The 16519-nt window shown below is 55.0% G+C and overlaps 1 protein-coding gene across 7 annotated transcripts in view; it reads left to right on the top strand.

The window, feature by feature from the left end:
* The window catches only part of GAS7 (growth arrest specific 7), a 209806-nt gene that overhangs the window by 175976 nt on the left and 17311 nt on the right, over positions 1 to 16519 (top strand). For all 7 annotated transcript variants that reach the window (XM_041771061.1, XM_041771067.1, XM_041771065.1 and 4 more), the window contains 4 exons: positions 4505 to 4594; positions 7814 to 7929; positions 10395 to 10469; positions 15175 to 15253. In XM_041771061.1, coding sequence (XP_041626995.1) covers positions 4505 to 4594; positions 7814 to 7929; positions 10395 to 10469; positions 15175 to 15253 — 360 coding nt within the window. The remainder of the gene's footprint in view (positions 1 to 4504; positions 4595 to 7813; positions 7930 to 10394; positions 10470 to 15174; positions 15254 to 16519) is intronic.

The raw sequence follows: 16519 nt of genomic DNA, 5'->3' as shown, positions 1-16519 counted from the left end.
CCACCCCCTCCCAGATCTGCCTCCCTCCAGAAGCAAATTCAGAGCCAGGTGCCAGCGAAGCGGATGATGCTCTCGGGGACTCCCTACATCAGGCGCACTTGTGTCTAGCACCTGTCATGCCGTGGCCAGCAGCCTTAAGTGGTGGCTGCAGCCCCCTTAGAATGCTCCGAGGGTTTCTAGTGGGGTGGGACAGTGGCACTTGTGATCCCAGCTGCCCCTGTGCAGAGCCTCAGGCACACAGTGGCCGTCGGGGAGGCGGGGTGGTGGTGATTCCCCTCGTTTATCCGAGGGCTGGAGAAACCAGTTGATGTCAGCGTGAAGATGTCACAGGTCAGGGGCACTGACTTCGGGAGGAGCAAGGGTGGGGGTGGCCCCCAGAACTTCTCCCAGACGGTACTCACTGAGAGGCATGCCCCCTGTCCTGCTCCCTGTCAAGTGCCTCTTCCCACCTGAGCCTGCCACCCCTCCCCCCGCCCCGCCTTGGGTGGGGGTGTGGAAGGTAGTGTGACCAAAGTGAAAAGCCGGGTTGCCTGGCTTCCAACACTGACTCCAACCAGGAAGCACAAGCCGTGTGACCTTGCATAACTGACTGAACCTGTCAGTGCCTTAGTTTGTTCCTCTGTAGAATGGGGGTAATAACAGCACCTGCCTGACATGTAAAGCAGTTAGAGCCGTGGCTGGCACATTATTGGCTCTGATCAGAGCAGATGGTGGTTCCTTAGCCTATCCACTGTGTTTGCCGGGAGGAAGATGCCATCAAGGCTTTGACTGTGCCCAGGAGGCCTCGGAGGAGGACAGGCTCCATCCCAGAGATGTTGTGAATCTGGAAAACGTCCCCCAGGAGGGCACAGAGAGCCATACATGAAGGTTTCCACGAGGAAAGGCTTCTCTACTTGCTCTTTGTTTAGGTTGGATTCTCTTATTTGGGGGCGCAAGGGGGGTGGTCCTGCAGATGTAGGATGTTTACCAGCATCCCTGGCCTCTACCCACTAGGGGGGCCTGTAGCAGTGCCTCCTTCCTCCCATCCCCCCCCCCATTTTGTAACAACCACCAATGTCCCCAGGTGGGGGCAGGGTAGTTAGAGAGCAAAGTCGCCCCTGGTTGGTTCACTTCACAATCTCCCTGCAAGATCTCCTGTGCTCTTCTGCTGATCCTGTTGCTCTGAGCCACCATCGTGATCCCCAGCTCCCTGGGGAGGATCCCTGGTGGCCGAGGTCTGGGTTCTCCCTCCGGAGAATTCACCCCACCAGCAGCCCAGTCAGGTCAGTCTCCTGCTGGATGCTTCCAGGGCTCCCACGCCCACAGGGCTCCCCTCTGGCCTCAGTTTTAAGTCCTCCCTGACTGCCTCCCAGCCACACAGAGCAGTGATCCCCCGACTGTGGGTGCAGCCTCGGACCCTGGATCCTTTGCAAACCTGTGACCCACTGTACCTCTCACCCCCTGTCTGCCTAACCCTAACCCTCTTATTAGCTAAATCTCTCTCTCTCTCTCAGATTCCTTCTCCCAACCCCCAGCCATTCCTGCAGTCCCAGCACCCATGCTAACCCTAGTGGTGATTTATCCCAAAGTAGGGCAATCGCTTATGCACCGATTTGCCTTCCTTGTGAGGCTTTAAACTGTTGAGGACAGGGACACCTGGGTGGCTCAATGGTTGAGCATCTGCCTTCGGCTCAGAGCGTGATCCCGGGGTCCTGGGATGGAGTCCCACATCGGGCTCTCTGCAGGGAGCCTGCTTCTCCCTCTGCCTGTGTCTCTGCCTCTCTCTATGTGTCTCTCATGAATAAATAAATAAAATCTTAAAAAAAAAAAATAAAACCGTTGAGGACAGAGACCCATTCCATCCATCACTGGCCTTCAGTTACTGCACCAAGGAACACTTGTGGAGCACCCCTCAGGGTTCTGTGCTTGCCAGGTAATAGGGAGACAGCAGAGAAAGGGTCTCCTTCCCATCATGGAGCAGACTCTCTGGCTGATTAAACAGTCATGAGAGGTATAATTACAAATGCATGTGTGCAGAGGGCTGGAAAGATCTAGCATCTCGAGGGGCACATGCAACAGACGTTTGCATGGGAAGTGGACAGGCCAGCGTTCCACTGAACAGCCGTGTGGTTGATGGCTTGAGCTCTGCTGTCAGCCCAGCCCCGATTCAGATTCTTAACTTGTGGGATTTTCAGTTTCTTCCTGTAAAATGAGGCCCGTGTAACGCAGCCCGTGGGGGTTGCTGGGATGATGACATGGCAATGTGTGTGGGGCGCCTGAGTGAAGGCCTCCTAGGGATTCCCAGTGGTTATTGCTGCCTCCCCCGGGGAGCTTGTGGGGTGCAGTTCTTGTTGGTACCTACCAGGGAATGCGGGGCTCTGAGGAGCATTGGGGACATCCCTGTGCGACAGGGGGGAGCATCCATCCCCAAACCAGAGATGGTAGAGGCGGGGACAAGTACCCTGGGGCCTTTGGCCAGTCCATCCAAGGACCCGTATCCTCACAAAGCAGTAGAAGTGATGGCAGGGATGAGCCCTCCTTGTCCCCCGTCCCCCAGCCCAGCCAGATCCCCTTCTGTGGTTATTGCAGGGCCATTTGTGGGACCTCTTGCCTTTAGCCCCCACCAGAATGCTCTAGAAGACCTCTGTGTTCACCCAGTTCCGCGATCCTTAACGCCCAATATAATGCCGTCATTCGTTTGTCACTGGATTTGGTTGAAATGTTCACGGACCACATTATCACACAAAATAAGGATGCCCCTGTGATCACTGTTACTTGTTGAAACAAGAATAGCTGGCACGTGACATCAGGAACATGCGACGCTGGGAATCCAGCCCTTGTGTCCATGATTCTGCAGGAGATCCAGGCAGCAGTGAGCCATCTGAGCCCCCGGGGCTGGGGGGAGACACCCCTAGTATGTCAGCCTGAAAAGAGGGTTTGGGGGGACAGTTGCCTGATGGTGGGCATTGGGAGGCTGGGCCTCCCCCACTGCAGACTCCCTCAGGCGCCAGGAGGAGGAGATTCCACATCCCTAGGGTTTTCTGGATCCTTCCTGCTCCTGGTCTTCCCCTCCAGAAGGGGAATCCCAGCCCTTCCAGGAAGAGAAAGGAGCCCTTCCTCTCCGGAGGAGAGGGCTCCTGTCCTTGGCTGGGACGTCTCCCGCACCGTCCTGACCTCCTGGGACAGCAGGTGAGACCCGGGGCTCTGGCAGCCAGAGCGGAATGTATGTGCTACATGCACGTCCAGCGTCCCATGTTGTGTCACCTGACGACACGCTGAACTCTTCCTGCCGGCTTGATAGCAATTGGCAGGAGCTAAGAGCAAGATCTGCTCTTGGACAAATCTCTGCAGACCGTGCCCCTCCCCAGAGTGGGGGCTGGGCACCCCCACCCAAACCGCAGCTTCTGTGCACGAGGCACCTCGTTCATGCACACGGCTGCCTAGCATTGCAGTTTATGTGGCCTCTGTCCAGAACCCCAAGGTTTTCCATGTGGTTCCTGCTTGAACATCACAGGGTTCCCGCTTCGGCGGGTGCCGGCTCCGGGGTGAGGCTTGCAGACAGCAGGGCCCAGGCCTCGCCTCCCCGAATCTCCATGGCTCCCACGCTGAACACAAATGAACGGGCTCCCCCAGGAGCGGATTCCAGGCTTGAAGCAACCCCAACAGAAGCAGGGGCCGGAGCGCTTCCACCGGGAGGGGAAAGCCAGGGCACCACGGACGTGCCTGGGCAGGGTCGTCTGAGACAGGCCCCAGGAACATCTTCACTGTCCGGCCCTGGGGAGCCTGGCCCCAAGCACACATCCTAGCATCATCACCTTCCACTCTCTTTGTCCGTAGAATACATATGGTGCATAAAACGCACAAGGTAAACTCTCAGCCTGACCCCTCGGCCACGTAGTTCCTTTTTCAGGAAGCAGGCGATGTTATCGGCTTCCAGAAGTATTCTGTACATAAATGACCAAATGTGTATATGTTTTCTCCTCCCCGCTCTGTCTCTCGCTCAATCTCTGTCTTTCTGCACAAATAGTAGTATTTTGTAAATACTATTCTACATCCTGGTTTTTTTCTTCCCCACTTGATAATACGACCTGGCGCGCCTTCCACATCAACATGTAAGAACTTTCTCCCGACGTTTTCAGCTGCCTATGCAAATCCCATAGATGCCTCTCTGCCCATTGCTGTTTAACCACTCCCCTGCGCGTGGACGCAGATCCATCCATAGGGCATGCTCTCCGTAGTGGTCACTGGGTTGGAGGCTCAGGCCGTGTGTGGTTTTTGATAGATCCTGTTATGCTGCCCTGCAGAGAGTTGGGACTGGTTGCACCCCCCTGGGGTGGGCATGAGTCCTGCTGCCCCTCATTGGAAACGCGGGCCCCTGGAGCATCCCGAGACTGCAGTCAGTGCATGTTCTGCCAAACTGGTGTAAAGGGAGACCTCTGTAATGCCGTGTGCCAGGCACAGAGCCTTCCCAGCTGCTCCCAACCTTCTAGGCAAGTCATTTTCTTTCTTGTTCTGTGCCCTGCAGATAAACTGTGTAACGTTCCCTCACCCAGACACGATGCCGGAGCAGCAGCTGCTGAAACCGACCGAGTGGAGCTATTGTGACTATTTCTGGGTAAGTGTGCCTCAGTTTCCTCCACCCCCTACTTCTCCGAGGATCAGGAGTAGAGGACACCCAGCAGGTGCATGAAGGGTCTCAAGCTCAAAAGAAGAGGATCCTCTTCTGTTGAAACCTGGTGGTAGATTGAGCATCGAGGGCAGATGTTTGAGACCCTCTTAGAGTCCAGATCGTTTCATAAATCTCAGCGGATCCATGGGATTTTCATTCAGGGCAGCACGGCAACCCCGGATGGAATGCAGATGAGCTGAGGGTCACTACTTTGCTGCTTGGTAGGAGCAAGAGGCTGGAGCCAACTTCAGTGGGGGAATCTGGCCGCCCCACTTGTTCTGTCATGCTTGAAGGTGACCTTGGACAAAAGCTTTACCTTTTGGGGCTTCCCTGCTTCTATCAGGCAGGAGGAAGTTGGGTGCCAGGATCTGTGGAGAGCTCTGCCTTTACTCACTGTGGTTCCAGAACTTTTGCATTCTGTTCAATGAGTGCAGAGCTTCACTTTTGCAAGATAAAAAAGAATTCTGGAGACAGATGGTGGGTGACCGTTGTGCATCCCTGTGAATGCGCTTGATGCCGCTGAGCTGCATCCTTAAAAGTGGTTAAGATCGGGGGGTGCCTGGGCGGCCCAGTTGGTTAGGTATCCTGACTCTTGACCTCCACTCAGGGCTTAATCTTGGGGTCATGATTTCAAGTCCCACACTGGGCTCCAGGCCGGGGGTGGAGCCTTCTTTTTTTAAAAAAAAAAAAAAGGTTAACCTGGTAAATTTTATCTTACGTGTATTTTCCCACAACAAAATCAGTTATCTGTTGACAAGTGCACAGCCCGCCTGCTCAGAAGCTCTAAGAATAGCCCTTGGCCTCCGCCTGTAAGGCCAGCAGTGACTTTCAAAGTGAAATCACCTCACTCTGGATTCGTATAGTGCTGATGGTTGCTCATCCTTGGGAACATATGAAAAAAACACTGAATTGTATGCTTTAGGGTTAAAAAAAGAAAAACACTTAAGTAGAGACCCTGAGGAGCAGTTAACACACAGAATAAAAACTGTTTCGCCACCATGCAGGATGGCATCGCTACCTGTTTCTAGTTTGTGAGCCAAGCACCAGACAGACATGCTTTTGTTCTGTTGACAAGTCACTTGTGCTCTCAAAGATACCCAGTGATTCCCAGTGGCCCAGCCGTGTATCTCCCAGGCCTTGGGGTGGGGGTGCGGGGGTTGGGATCTGGAGAGGGGCAGCAGACGTCACAGAGAGGGTTCTGTGGGGCGGCAGAGGTCAGAGTGTAGGGGATTCGGGAGGCCCCATGAGCATGCTAGGTCTCCTTCTGTTTGCAGTAGGAAGATGTTGGAATATGATGTGATGAGGTTTAGAAGCGTCGTGCGGGGAAGACTGGGAGCGGCTGGTGGAGGAGTCAACAGCACCGTACAGAAGCTCACGGTGGCAGCCAGAGATTGGGGGCGACGGGGAGTGGCTGGTTATAGATGTCAGCTCTGAAGAGGGAGGGGCGTGCAAAGTGGAGCATTCAGGGGAGACTGGCTGGAGCCCTGGGAATGCAAACCCCGGGAGCTTCAGGACATTGCATGTGGGGTTCATGTGGAGGCATCAGGGGCCCTGCCACTGGTCAGCATCCAAGGGAACGCCATTTGTGCAGTCCTGTCCTCATTCAGGCTCTGCTGCAACCTGCTACTTACTAGGGCTTTATTTTTCCTGACCACCACTTTTTCCTCTAACAGAAACCTCCCCACTGACACAGCCATCAAAGTCCACCATTTCTGGTTGCTTTTCCCGAGTGTGGACACATCACTCTCCATCCCATGTGGGAGGCAGATTGAGGCCAGGATTTGGGGGGGGCAGTTCTTTGGCTTTTATCAAGGTGTAGCATTCACACAGTGAAGCGCGTGGATCTTAAAAATACTCGGAGAATGGGACTTCTGGGTGGTTCAGTGGTTGAACGTCTGCCTTTGGCTCAGGGCATGATTCTGGGGTCGGGGATCAAATCCCACATCAGGCTCCCCACAGGGAGCCTGCTTCTCCCTCTGCCTCTGTCTCTGCCTCTCTGTGTGTCTCTCATGAATTAATAAATTAAAAACCTTTAAAAAAAAACTCAGAGAAGCTTTTCAGTGGCCAGAGCAGCCCCACCATGCCATGGAGTATCCCACGTGGTAGTGATCTCCCTGTCACGAGAGGAATTAGCAGTGTGGCCCAGAGGGCTTTGTGTCAGGATGGCTGAGGAAAGGGGATCCCATGTCAGAAAGGAGTTTTGGTGAGGGGTGTCCATAAGGTTTTAAATGCTCAACGATGGGAAGTGGGATTCTCTCCAGACCCCTTTCCAAAATTCCCTTCTCCTAAAACATCTGCTCTGAAAATAGTCTTAGAGATATAAGATACAACCCAGGCCTACTGCAAAGAGGGGGGATGGGCACAGCTCGGGATTGAAAAGGCCTGGCCACATCACCCTGTGGCTAAGCTGAGACAAGGGGTCCAAGGACCGATGTACCTGTCTGGTATCAAAGGATGCATTTTTAACTCCTTTCTTTAAGCACCAAAGCATCTGAGTCTGGATTCCTGGTGGGGAAAGGCTGTCATGGGGGAGGACACAGCTTCAGGTGTGGTACCTGCCAGGCCCAAGAAGTCTCTAAGAGCTATGTGGGCAGACCCCGGGATGAATGTCCTGCAGGGGAGGCTGAGCCTAGGGGCTGCTGGGTAGGAGGCAGGAAAGAGGTATTCAGGTCCCCTTGAAGAAATGCAAGCAAAACAAAAGAAGACATTTAATTTTGACGTTTTAAGAGTATTTGCTTGCAAAATGATTCTAGTACTGAACTCTTATTTCACTGACTTGACCATCTTCCTTGAGTCCTGACTTGGTTGAAAGTTGACTAACATCAAATACCACTTAGCGAGCATTTAGGATCCGGTGAGTGCTGTGCCAAGCCGTTTCCAGGGGTCACTTACCCTGGAATGACCATAGGAGGTGGGCGCCAGCATCCCCCCAACACCCAGTTTCACAGATGAAGCAGCTCAGACTTGGACCCAGGGGAGAGCTTGCCTGAGGCCTCCCAGGAGAGAGACACGAGCTGGGACCGTGGGCACAGCATCCCTCTTGGGCTGAGGTCAGCTTGCCAGGGGGCGGGGGGTCCCTTCGGGTGCTGCCTTCCCCGCACTCCGTTCCCTGCAGCCCTGGACACCACCGTCACCTAACCTCCCGTGTCTCTGTGTCCTTTCTAGGCTGATAAGAAGGATCCTCAAGGCAATGGCACTGTAGCTGGGTTCGAGCTGCTGCTTCAGAAGCAACTGAAAGGCAAGCAGATGCAGAAGGAAATGTCAGAGTTCATCCGGGAGAGGTGAGGCCTGGGCCCCCTCCCAGCTCCCGGGGCCACGGGCAGCGCCACCTTGTCCTCTGGGCCCGAGGCCCTTGAGCGACTGGGATGAGCACTAGCAACTCGGCACCTGGCCCAGTTAGCCCCAAGGGGAGCATGAGACCTGAGGTGCCCCAAGATTCGTCTTGGGACAAATCTAACCTGCAGATGTGTTGCTTTGGCCTGTGTAATATGTTTGAAGTTTGAGCTAACTTTTCTTTTTTTTTTAATTGGTAGATCTTACATTAAAAGCTGGCTACCTGGCATGTCTTGAAAAGGCAGAAAGTCTGGCAGGAATGGTTTGCCCAACAATGGACCAGAGCCAGGTGGCAGCCAGCCCAGAGAGGCAGCATTTTGCCACAGTCCCCACCACTCCCTGCTGTACCCCCGTAGATCCCTGGGCTCCTTTACATTGGAAGCACTGGTCCTGTCATAACAAAAAGGAGGAGTGTTACCTTGTAATTCATCTTTGAACTAAAACTGTGTCCCGGGCCTGGGTGTAAAGAACCTGCCACCCCCACCTCCCCCTGCCCCCATCCCCGCCATCCTTGCCTTCAGGGAGCTCAGTAAGATGCAAGTCAGGTGAGGTCATTGTGACAAGTGCAAGGATTATAATAGTGATTTTGCTGAGGGATGGTCTGTCTGAACATAAGCAAGGAAACAATAAATTCAGCCTGATGGAAACAGGAGAAAGTAAAAGAAGAGTCTTAAGTTCCTTCTCCACCTCCCACCTTTCAGTTCCTCCGAGGTCTGAGACCCTGTAAGGCACACACACCTGCACACATGTATGCACCCCCCACACACGTGTGCATTACACACACACACAACTTTCCATTCTGGAGTTTCCAGGGTACACTGGAAATATTTACAGTAAATGGCAATATATTTAACATTTTTTTAAATAACAATTTTAGTAATTTTTCAGAGTTTCAAAGCACCTCTTTTGCTTAGGCCTGTTTTCCATTTGTAGAAGCAAATCTTTATTTTACGACCCTCTAAGCTGGTACGGGGTGGAGAGGATACATCGCTGAGGTGCGAGCAAACAGTAGCACAAAGCAGGTGACCAGGTAAACAGCCGTGAAGCCAAAGTTTGAATACACCTGCGGTCTTGTATGTTCCTAAAAATGTCATGTTAGCAGATAAATGGAATCTGACCTTGGAGAACACCCTGGTCTTCTGTGAGGAGTGCAGATGTCTCCCGGGAGGCCTTTCCCAGCCGGGAGAGGTGACGGCAGGGGCACACAGGTGGAGCCTGCTGGGCCCGGCATAGGGCAGCCAGGCCTGGTGTATGCAGTTGGCAGTGAGGTGTCTTGGGGAGTGTGAAGCTAGGAGTGCTTAGACCTGCTTTTGAGGGAGATATGTTGACCTCTGACTGGATGCTGCACCCTGGTCGCCCATCACCCTGGGGAGGGCAGTGCAATGGCAAGGAAGTGACGAAACAGGAAAGAGACTCCAGTGGGACCCAGATGCTGTCTAGAGGTGACAGTGGGAGCAGAGCCATGAATGAAGAAACACAGTTGTGGCTCTCTCAGACCAAAGCAGAAAATAATTCTTACTCAGAATGATGCCAGGGGGCTTGGTTAGGCCACCCATCGCCATCACCACACCTGGGGCCATCAGCTTCAGAGCTGCTCGGAGCAAGGCTGCAGCCCCCGGAGGGTCTCTGAGGCCTTCCTGTTTGCTGAGGGAAAGGCCGGGGGCTTCTGCGTGGTGGCTCTGGATGTCACAGCACGGTCCCTCATCCCCGCAAGGCCCAGGGCACCACTCAGGCGCTGAGCATCGCCGGGGACAACACTCTCACATGATGTGCCAGTTAATCCAGAACAGTCCCCAGAGAGTTGCCTTGAAAGTGTGTCAAGGGCTCGCCTGCTGGAAGCAAAATCCAAGGCAACCTCCCTCGCTCGGGAACGGAGGCAGCCGCAGCTCTGGGCACTGCCTGGTTTCCATGGAAATACGTGTGTCCTGCAGGCCTGATGGTCGGGAGATGCTGAGGGCTGGGGGACTGTAGGGGAAGGTGATGTTCCTGCTTTGTGGGGGCCGTCCCTGCTTTGGAGGATCTACCCCTGGGGTGCAGGGGCCAGAAGGGAGGCTGCCCTGCATGTCCCTGTGGTCCATCACAGGTTATGTTCATTCATCGGAGGGCCTCCCATGTGTCCAGCCTTGGGCTAGGAGTGATGCGAATAAGAGCACCTCTTCATAGCCCAGAAGACACATGGGGTCACCCCATTTTACAGATAAGGAGACAGAGATTCACACAAGCTTATTCACTCAGCAAGGATTTTTCTAAGCACCTGCCATGTGTTGGGTGGATGGACAAGAACCTTGAACTCTCAGAGCCTGTGGTCTAGTGGGTTCCTTTACACGGTCAGTAGGCGGCAGGGCTGTGGGTCAGACCTATGATATGATCTCGTGCCGCTGAGCTGATATGTTGGGTTTTCTCCCATTTGCAGGATAAAGATAGAAGAGGAATACGCAAAAAACTTGGCTAAGCTCTCTCAGAATTCATTGGCTGCTCAGGAGGAAGGGTGAGTGGGGAGGACGGTGACGGGAATGGGAAGGAACAGCAGACAGGATGGGGGACTTCCTTGTCCCTGATCCCTAATCGGTGCCGTGGTCCCACGTGACTGGGGAAGTCTGCATAGGCCTGGCTCCAGGTGGGCCCTCATGATTGCAGGTATGTGCGTTCATGCTCAAGGTGGGCACTTCCCCATTATCTTCTGTCTGGTGACCAAGGGCCTCCCACCAGATCCTGGTGTATGTCAGCAGCCCCTCTACCCCATACCCTGGTCACTGCACACCAGCCCCCAGACTCTCACTCCAGCTCCCGTCTCCTGGGGAGCAGGCTGGTAAGACCCTGGGTGGGAGAGGATTCTGTACCCGGGCCATCATTTAGAATTCTCTCTCGAAAGCCAGGCTCCCCTGCCTCTCCAGCTGCAGGGGTCCAGACCTCCTTGGGTTCAGGACCTGGGCTGGCAAGAGGATCAGCCCCACCCTCCCAACCACAGAGGGGTCCCTAGCAGTGGAAGACTAGTTTTCTCTGCTTGTCTCTCTCTTTTTTTTTTTTTTTTAAAGATTCATTTATTTACTCACAAAAGACCCAGAGAGAGGCCAAGACACAGGCAGAGGGAGAAGCAGATTCCCTTTGGGGAGTCCGATGCAGGACTCGATCCCAGGACCCTGGGATCATGCCCTGAGCTGAAGACAGATGCTCAACCACTGAGCCACCCAAGTGTCCCTTTCTGCTCATTTCTTAACATAAAACACTTGCAGCCTGCCGGTGGGAATGTAAAATGGTGCCGCCACCATGGAAAACAGTTTGGCAGGGCCTCAGAATGCTAAAGAGGATTACCGTATGACCCAGAAATTCTGCTCGTAGGCTTATACCCAAAAGAATTGAAAATAGGTACTCAAATACCCGTATGGTATGCATGTGTTCATAACAAAACCATCCATGACAGCCAAAACATGCAAACAACCCAAATGGCCATCGGGGGATGGATGGACCAACAAGTTTTATATCCGTCCATGCTGGATCATAGGGATACACAATGGAATATTATTTAGCCATGAGAAAGGGATCTCAGGTCCTGATCCAGGCTACTACGTGGATGAACCTCAAAAACATTATCCTAAGTTAAAGAAGAAAAGGTTGCATGTTATAGGATTCCATTTTTATAAAATGTCCAGAATAGGAGAAACCCACAAAGACGGAACAAAGATAGGTGGTTGCTGGATTGCCAGGGGAGCATGGAATGGAAAGAAACAGCTTCATGGGTTCAGGGTTTCCTTTTGGGGTGTGTATAGTCATCTGCTTGGGCAGCTATGATAGAGTACCACCGACCGGGCAGATTCAATGACACAGATGTCCCTTATCATGGTTCTGGAGGCTGGAAGGCCCAAGATCATGAGGCTGGAAGGGCTGGTGTCTGGCAAGAGCTCTCCTCTTCAGTTACAAGTGGCCACCATCTCCCTACGGGCTTCCCTTGGTGTGGAGAGAGCATGGGCTCTCTGGAGTCTCTTCTTATAGGGACCTGAGTCCTATTGGATTGGGGCCCCACCAGTTTTGACCTCATATGACCTTATTACTTCCTTAGAGGCTCCATCTCCAAATAACAGCCACCCTGGGAGGAGGTGGAGTGGGGGAGGCTTAGGGTTGCAACCTGAGTCTGGTAGAGACCCCACACACTCAGCCCCTAACGGGATGGGGGGGGGGGGGCGGGACGCACGGGTTTAGAACAAGATAGAGGCAGTGGTTGCACAATATGGTGAATGTGCCGAACACCGTGGGATTGTTCTCTTTAAATTAATTTCATGGAACGTGAGTTCTGCAGACTCAGGAGGTGGGAGCTGGAAGGTTCCCCCCGCCTCCGCCTAGGCCTTCGCCCCATTGCTGCCTCCCTCTGTGTTGGAACCTCTCTTGCGAGGGGAAGTAAGGACGGAGGACGTCCTGTTGTGGGTGGTTATGGTCGTCAGAGGGCTGCGATGCTAAGTCCAAATCCGCCTGCGTGCCCTGAAGCCTCCAGGGGACGGGCTGTGCCAACCCAGCGTGGCTTTGATTCAGGCCTCTCTGCGTGGGCCGGCCGTGTGGCCAAGTGGCGGCTGCTCTGTGGTTTCTCGCTGGTACTGTGGGCCACAGGGCGGTCCCTGCAGGGCCAGGGGCTCCTCCACAGAAATGAGCTCACCCCCATGGCCCCCTTCTGCCCCCACCCCTGGGACACTGGACCCAAGATGAGAGCAGGAAGGAGGCATCAGTGGGTGGGGGAGTCGCCCCTCTGCCTGGCAAGGAGACTTTCCTGCATATCTCCGTGCCCTGCAAGCGCAGGGCTCTTCTGGAGTCTTCCGGCTTCCACCTCCTCGGCCTGGGCTGCTGCCAGGGACACTCCATCCTGCCAACATGCTCAGCATATGCTCCCAGCTGCACGAGCCAGGCCTGCACCACCGTGCCGTACACACACACACTGACACACACGGGCCACCCAGCGCACGATCACTCACGGGCCTCGGCACTGTGCACCTGCAACGCGGGCGTGAATGTGCATCCCATCGTGGCTGCCCAGGCACACACTCCTCCCGGCGGACAGGCGGGGGCTTTGGGGAGGGAGTGGGGGGGGGGCGGTGAACACACGGGAAATGGGATTTGGGTCTTTGCGGGTTGGTAATTGTGACAGTAACACGCATTTTGACTCAGCTTGCCTGAGACTGTATGTTGGAATGGAAATACATCTCAGGTTTTCTTTCTTTCATTAACCTCTCCACAGATGAAAAAAAAATCTGTCTTGGAGGGAGAGAATTTCTAAATTGCTTTTTTTTCCCCCCTAAACTGGGAGGTGGCTCTGGAGGGGCCTGGAATTCTGGGGTGGGGAAGTAGGGGGGTGGACGGAGGAGTGTGCTGCTTGCCCAGAGAGGCCCATCCGAGGGTTGCAGTGGCACCCGCCCCCATGTGAATGCCCAGCCTGGAGGCAGTGGGTGGGGGCCGAGGACCTCATCCCGTGTGGGACCCGGGCTGCTTCCTTCCTTCCCAGGGCAGCACCCAGATGCCCTTCTCAGGCCGCCAAAGCCCTGGGCCAGTTCCACGTGCTGACCGTAGGCGCCCAGGCTCAGCAGCGCCCAGGGCCTTTCTGGCTGCCGGGCTCTGGTTTGTAGGTTCACGTGGAGCTCAGCCTGGATTCCAGCTCCCACTCCCCCCGGCTCTCACTTTAGATCTGTGATCCTCTTGAGATAATCTGCATGTTAGGGCATCAGGCCAGGGTTCGAGATTTTTTTTTTACCTCCCCCACCACCACCCCGTGGATATGCAGTCGTCTCTGACCCTTGGTCGAAAAGACCGTGCTCTGTCCCCACCCCACCCCCAGGTGCTTGGCACCTGTCACTGGTCGCTTGCCTGTTACCTGCATGCCTGTGTCTGCACCTGGCATTCTGTTCTTGTATCCACGTGACCGCCACGACTGCTCCCACCCCCTCCACCTTCCCCCCATCCCCGGGCCCCCTGACCATCTGCCAAATCAAGGGAGAGCCCAGGCCACCCAGAGTTGCCCCAGCACTGCTTCTGGGAGCTCAGTCCTCTTCCCAACAAGACAGATGCCAACAGCTTGGAGTGCCCCGTGGCTCCCTCCGGCTCTTCCCTAATGGACTGTGCTCCCCAGCCAGGATCGCCCCAGGGGACCTTTCTGTGCTGCCGGACCCCTAGATAAAATGGGTCAGCCATTTCCCGTGAGCCAGCCTCGCAGCCAGACGGCCCTGGACTGTGACCAGAGGGACTCGTTGTGTTCTGTTGGACGAGTCTCACTGCCGGTGGCCTCGCTCGAAGCCCAGGAGCCGCGCGACCTGCTGCTTTTTGACTCAGCTGTGCCACTTCGCTGCATGTTTTACGGATTCTCTGGGGAGGGAGTGGGGGGGTGGGGGGTGATGGTGGCTTTTTTTGATGAGATGAAGGCATATGAACAGTCAGCCTGGGTTTATGGGCTGCATGGGGAGGTCTTGAGCAAGGACTGCATGCGTGTCGCTTTAAGCCCAGCAAGGCTCAAGGGTTCCAGGTGGTGGAGGGTGTGGGGACCACTCGTGAAGACCCTGGGGACCTCAGGAGATTGCTTTTATTTTTGAAACCTCTCCTTTGGGCGGCAGATGATTAGGTCACAGTACTCTGCCCTTCTGGGTGGGGAATGTGTGGGCCACACCGGGTGGGGCTCCACAGCCCAGAATCAGGACTGGGGGAGCCGTGCCTCTGTGGATGGGGATCGAGAGCCTTCCCTGCTACGTGGGCATCTGTGAGCAGTCCCTCCGCCCAGGGGTCCATCTCCCCCACCACCACCACCACCATCACCTTGGAAGTCTGGCCACTGGAGGCTTGCCCGCAGGCAGGGCTGTGTGGCACCTTCTGTTTGAGAAGGGCTTCTCCCCAAAGAGGTGGCTTTCCTTCTTCCTTGAGAGGCCAGCAGGCCTTCACACTGCGCTCCCATGAACCAGGATGGGCGCCGGGAAGGCATGGGCAGGTGCCTGCTGTGCACCTGCACCCCACCTCCTTCTCCCATCTCCCCCAGTTCTCTGAGTTTCTGGATGTTTCCCCAGGTGCTGCTGCCTGCCCCCTTTGGTCCTGAGATCCTCAGCTCGGTTTGGGATGGTCCCCCTCCCCCGCTGAACCCACGTGGAGAATCCACCGTCCCCCCCAGGAGGGGCCGAAATCTCTGAGGGCAGTGCCGCTGCCTGGGTCTGACCTTCTCTCTCCTGTTACAGCTCCCTGGGAGAAGCGTGGGCCCAGGTGAAGAAGAGCCTTGCAGACGAGGCGGAAGTTCATCTCAAGTTCTCTGCCAAGGTGAGCCGGCCCTGCGGCCTCTCTGAGCTGGTCACATGAAGCCGTGTGCTGCTGAAGGGCTCGCAGGGATCTCCCCAGTGCGTCCCGTCGGCCCCTTCCATGGTCCGCGGTGTGGATTCCCAGTGCAGGGCAGAGAGACAGCAAAGCAGTGGCATCAGGGGCCATGCGTGTCCCTCAGGAGCTCAGAAAATAGTCAAAGCTTCATAAGTACTGGTGAATAAGTATTTATTCCCTTTGTGCATTTTTTTAAAGATTTTATTTATTTATTCATGAGAGACACACACACACACACACAGAGACAGAGAGGGGCAGAGACACAGGCAGAGGGAGAAGCAGGCTCCCTGTGGGGAGCCCGATTTGGGACTCCGTCCCAGGACCCTGGGATCACACCCTGAACTGAAGGCAGATGTTTAACCACTGAGCCACCCAGGTGCCCCCACTCCTGTCTTTTGAAGCCTACTCTCTCTGGGGATCTTTCTGTTCCCAGGTGACCCTCTTCTTCCCTGCTCCCTGGCTCACATCTCCAGATTCCATCTCAGGCTCTCACCTACTCTTCAGGGGGAAAAAATAAACCCAGAGTCTAAGGGAAACAATTCACACTAAAGTGTGCATGACTGATCGGGCTGCCCACTAGCATGATTGCGTTTTAAAGGAAGAGAGATCCTTGAGAGTAGCACCATTCTTGGTGGCCTTTGTCCCGTGGGGTCTGCACTCTTCCCACTGTCACCAAGTTGGAGGGTACATTGCCTCCTTTACTACCATGTGGAGGTAGCACCTCCCAGAGGCGTCTGCTCTTCCCTGAGTTCCACACTCAGCACCCGTGGTTCCATCTGTTCTCCAGAGCTTTGCTCGTAGGCATTGCCCTCTGGGGCTTTGGGAAGTGCGCTGTTGGAGGGCAGGAATTGGGCTTCGTACGTGTCTCACCACCCTACCCCGTGACGGTCCCCCTTGCACGCAGAGGGCAGAATGAGTGGCTCAAGTGATGGGGACCCACAAAAGGGCTTTATAAAGATCTGGGGTGGGAGGAAGAAACGATGCCGCTAGCAGCCCCACCCCCGGCTTTGGAAGGATGTTAGCACCCCGAAGTCAGGTTGACGCCAGCTGTGAGTGAGACTTTTGGGCTCGCAACAGCACCCTTAACCCAGCCACTGAGCACCTCACAGGAAATCTGCCAGTCCAGTGTGGGTGAGGGGGCTCCGTGAAGCGTCCTTTTTCTGCCTCGGCAGAAAGCAGTGAGTTATTTCCAAGCTGTTGATCAGGGAGTGT

Source organism: Vulpes lagopus, chromosome 10 (genome assembly GCF_018345385.1).
Source record: "Vulpes lagopus strain Blue_001 chromosome 10, ASM1834538v1, whole genome shotgun sequence".
Classification (NCBI taxonomy): Eukaryota; Metazoa; Chordata; class Mammalia; order Carnivora; family Canidae; genus Vulpes; species Vulpes lagopus.
This window is presented reverse-complemented; position numbering and strand designations above follow the sequence as displayed.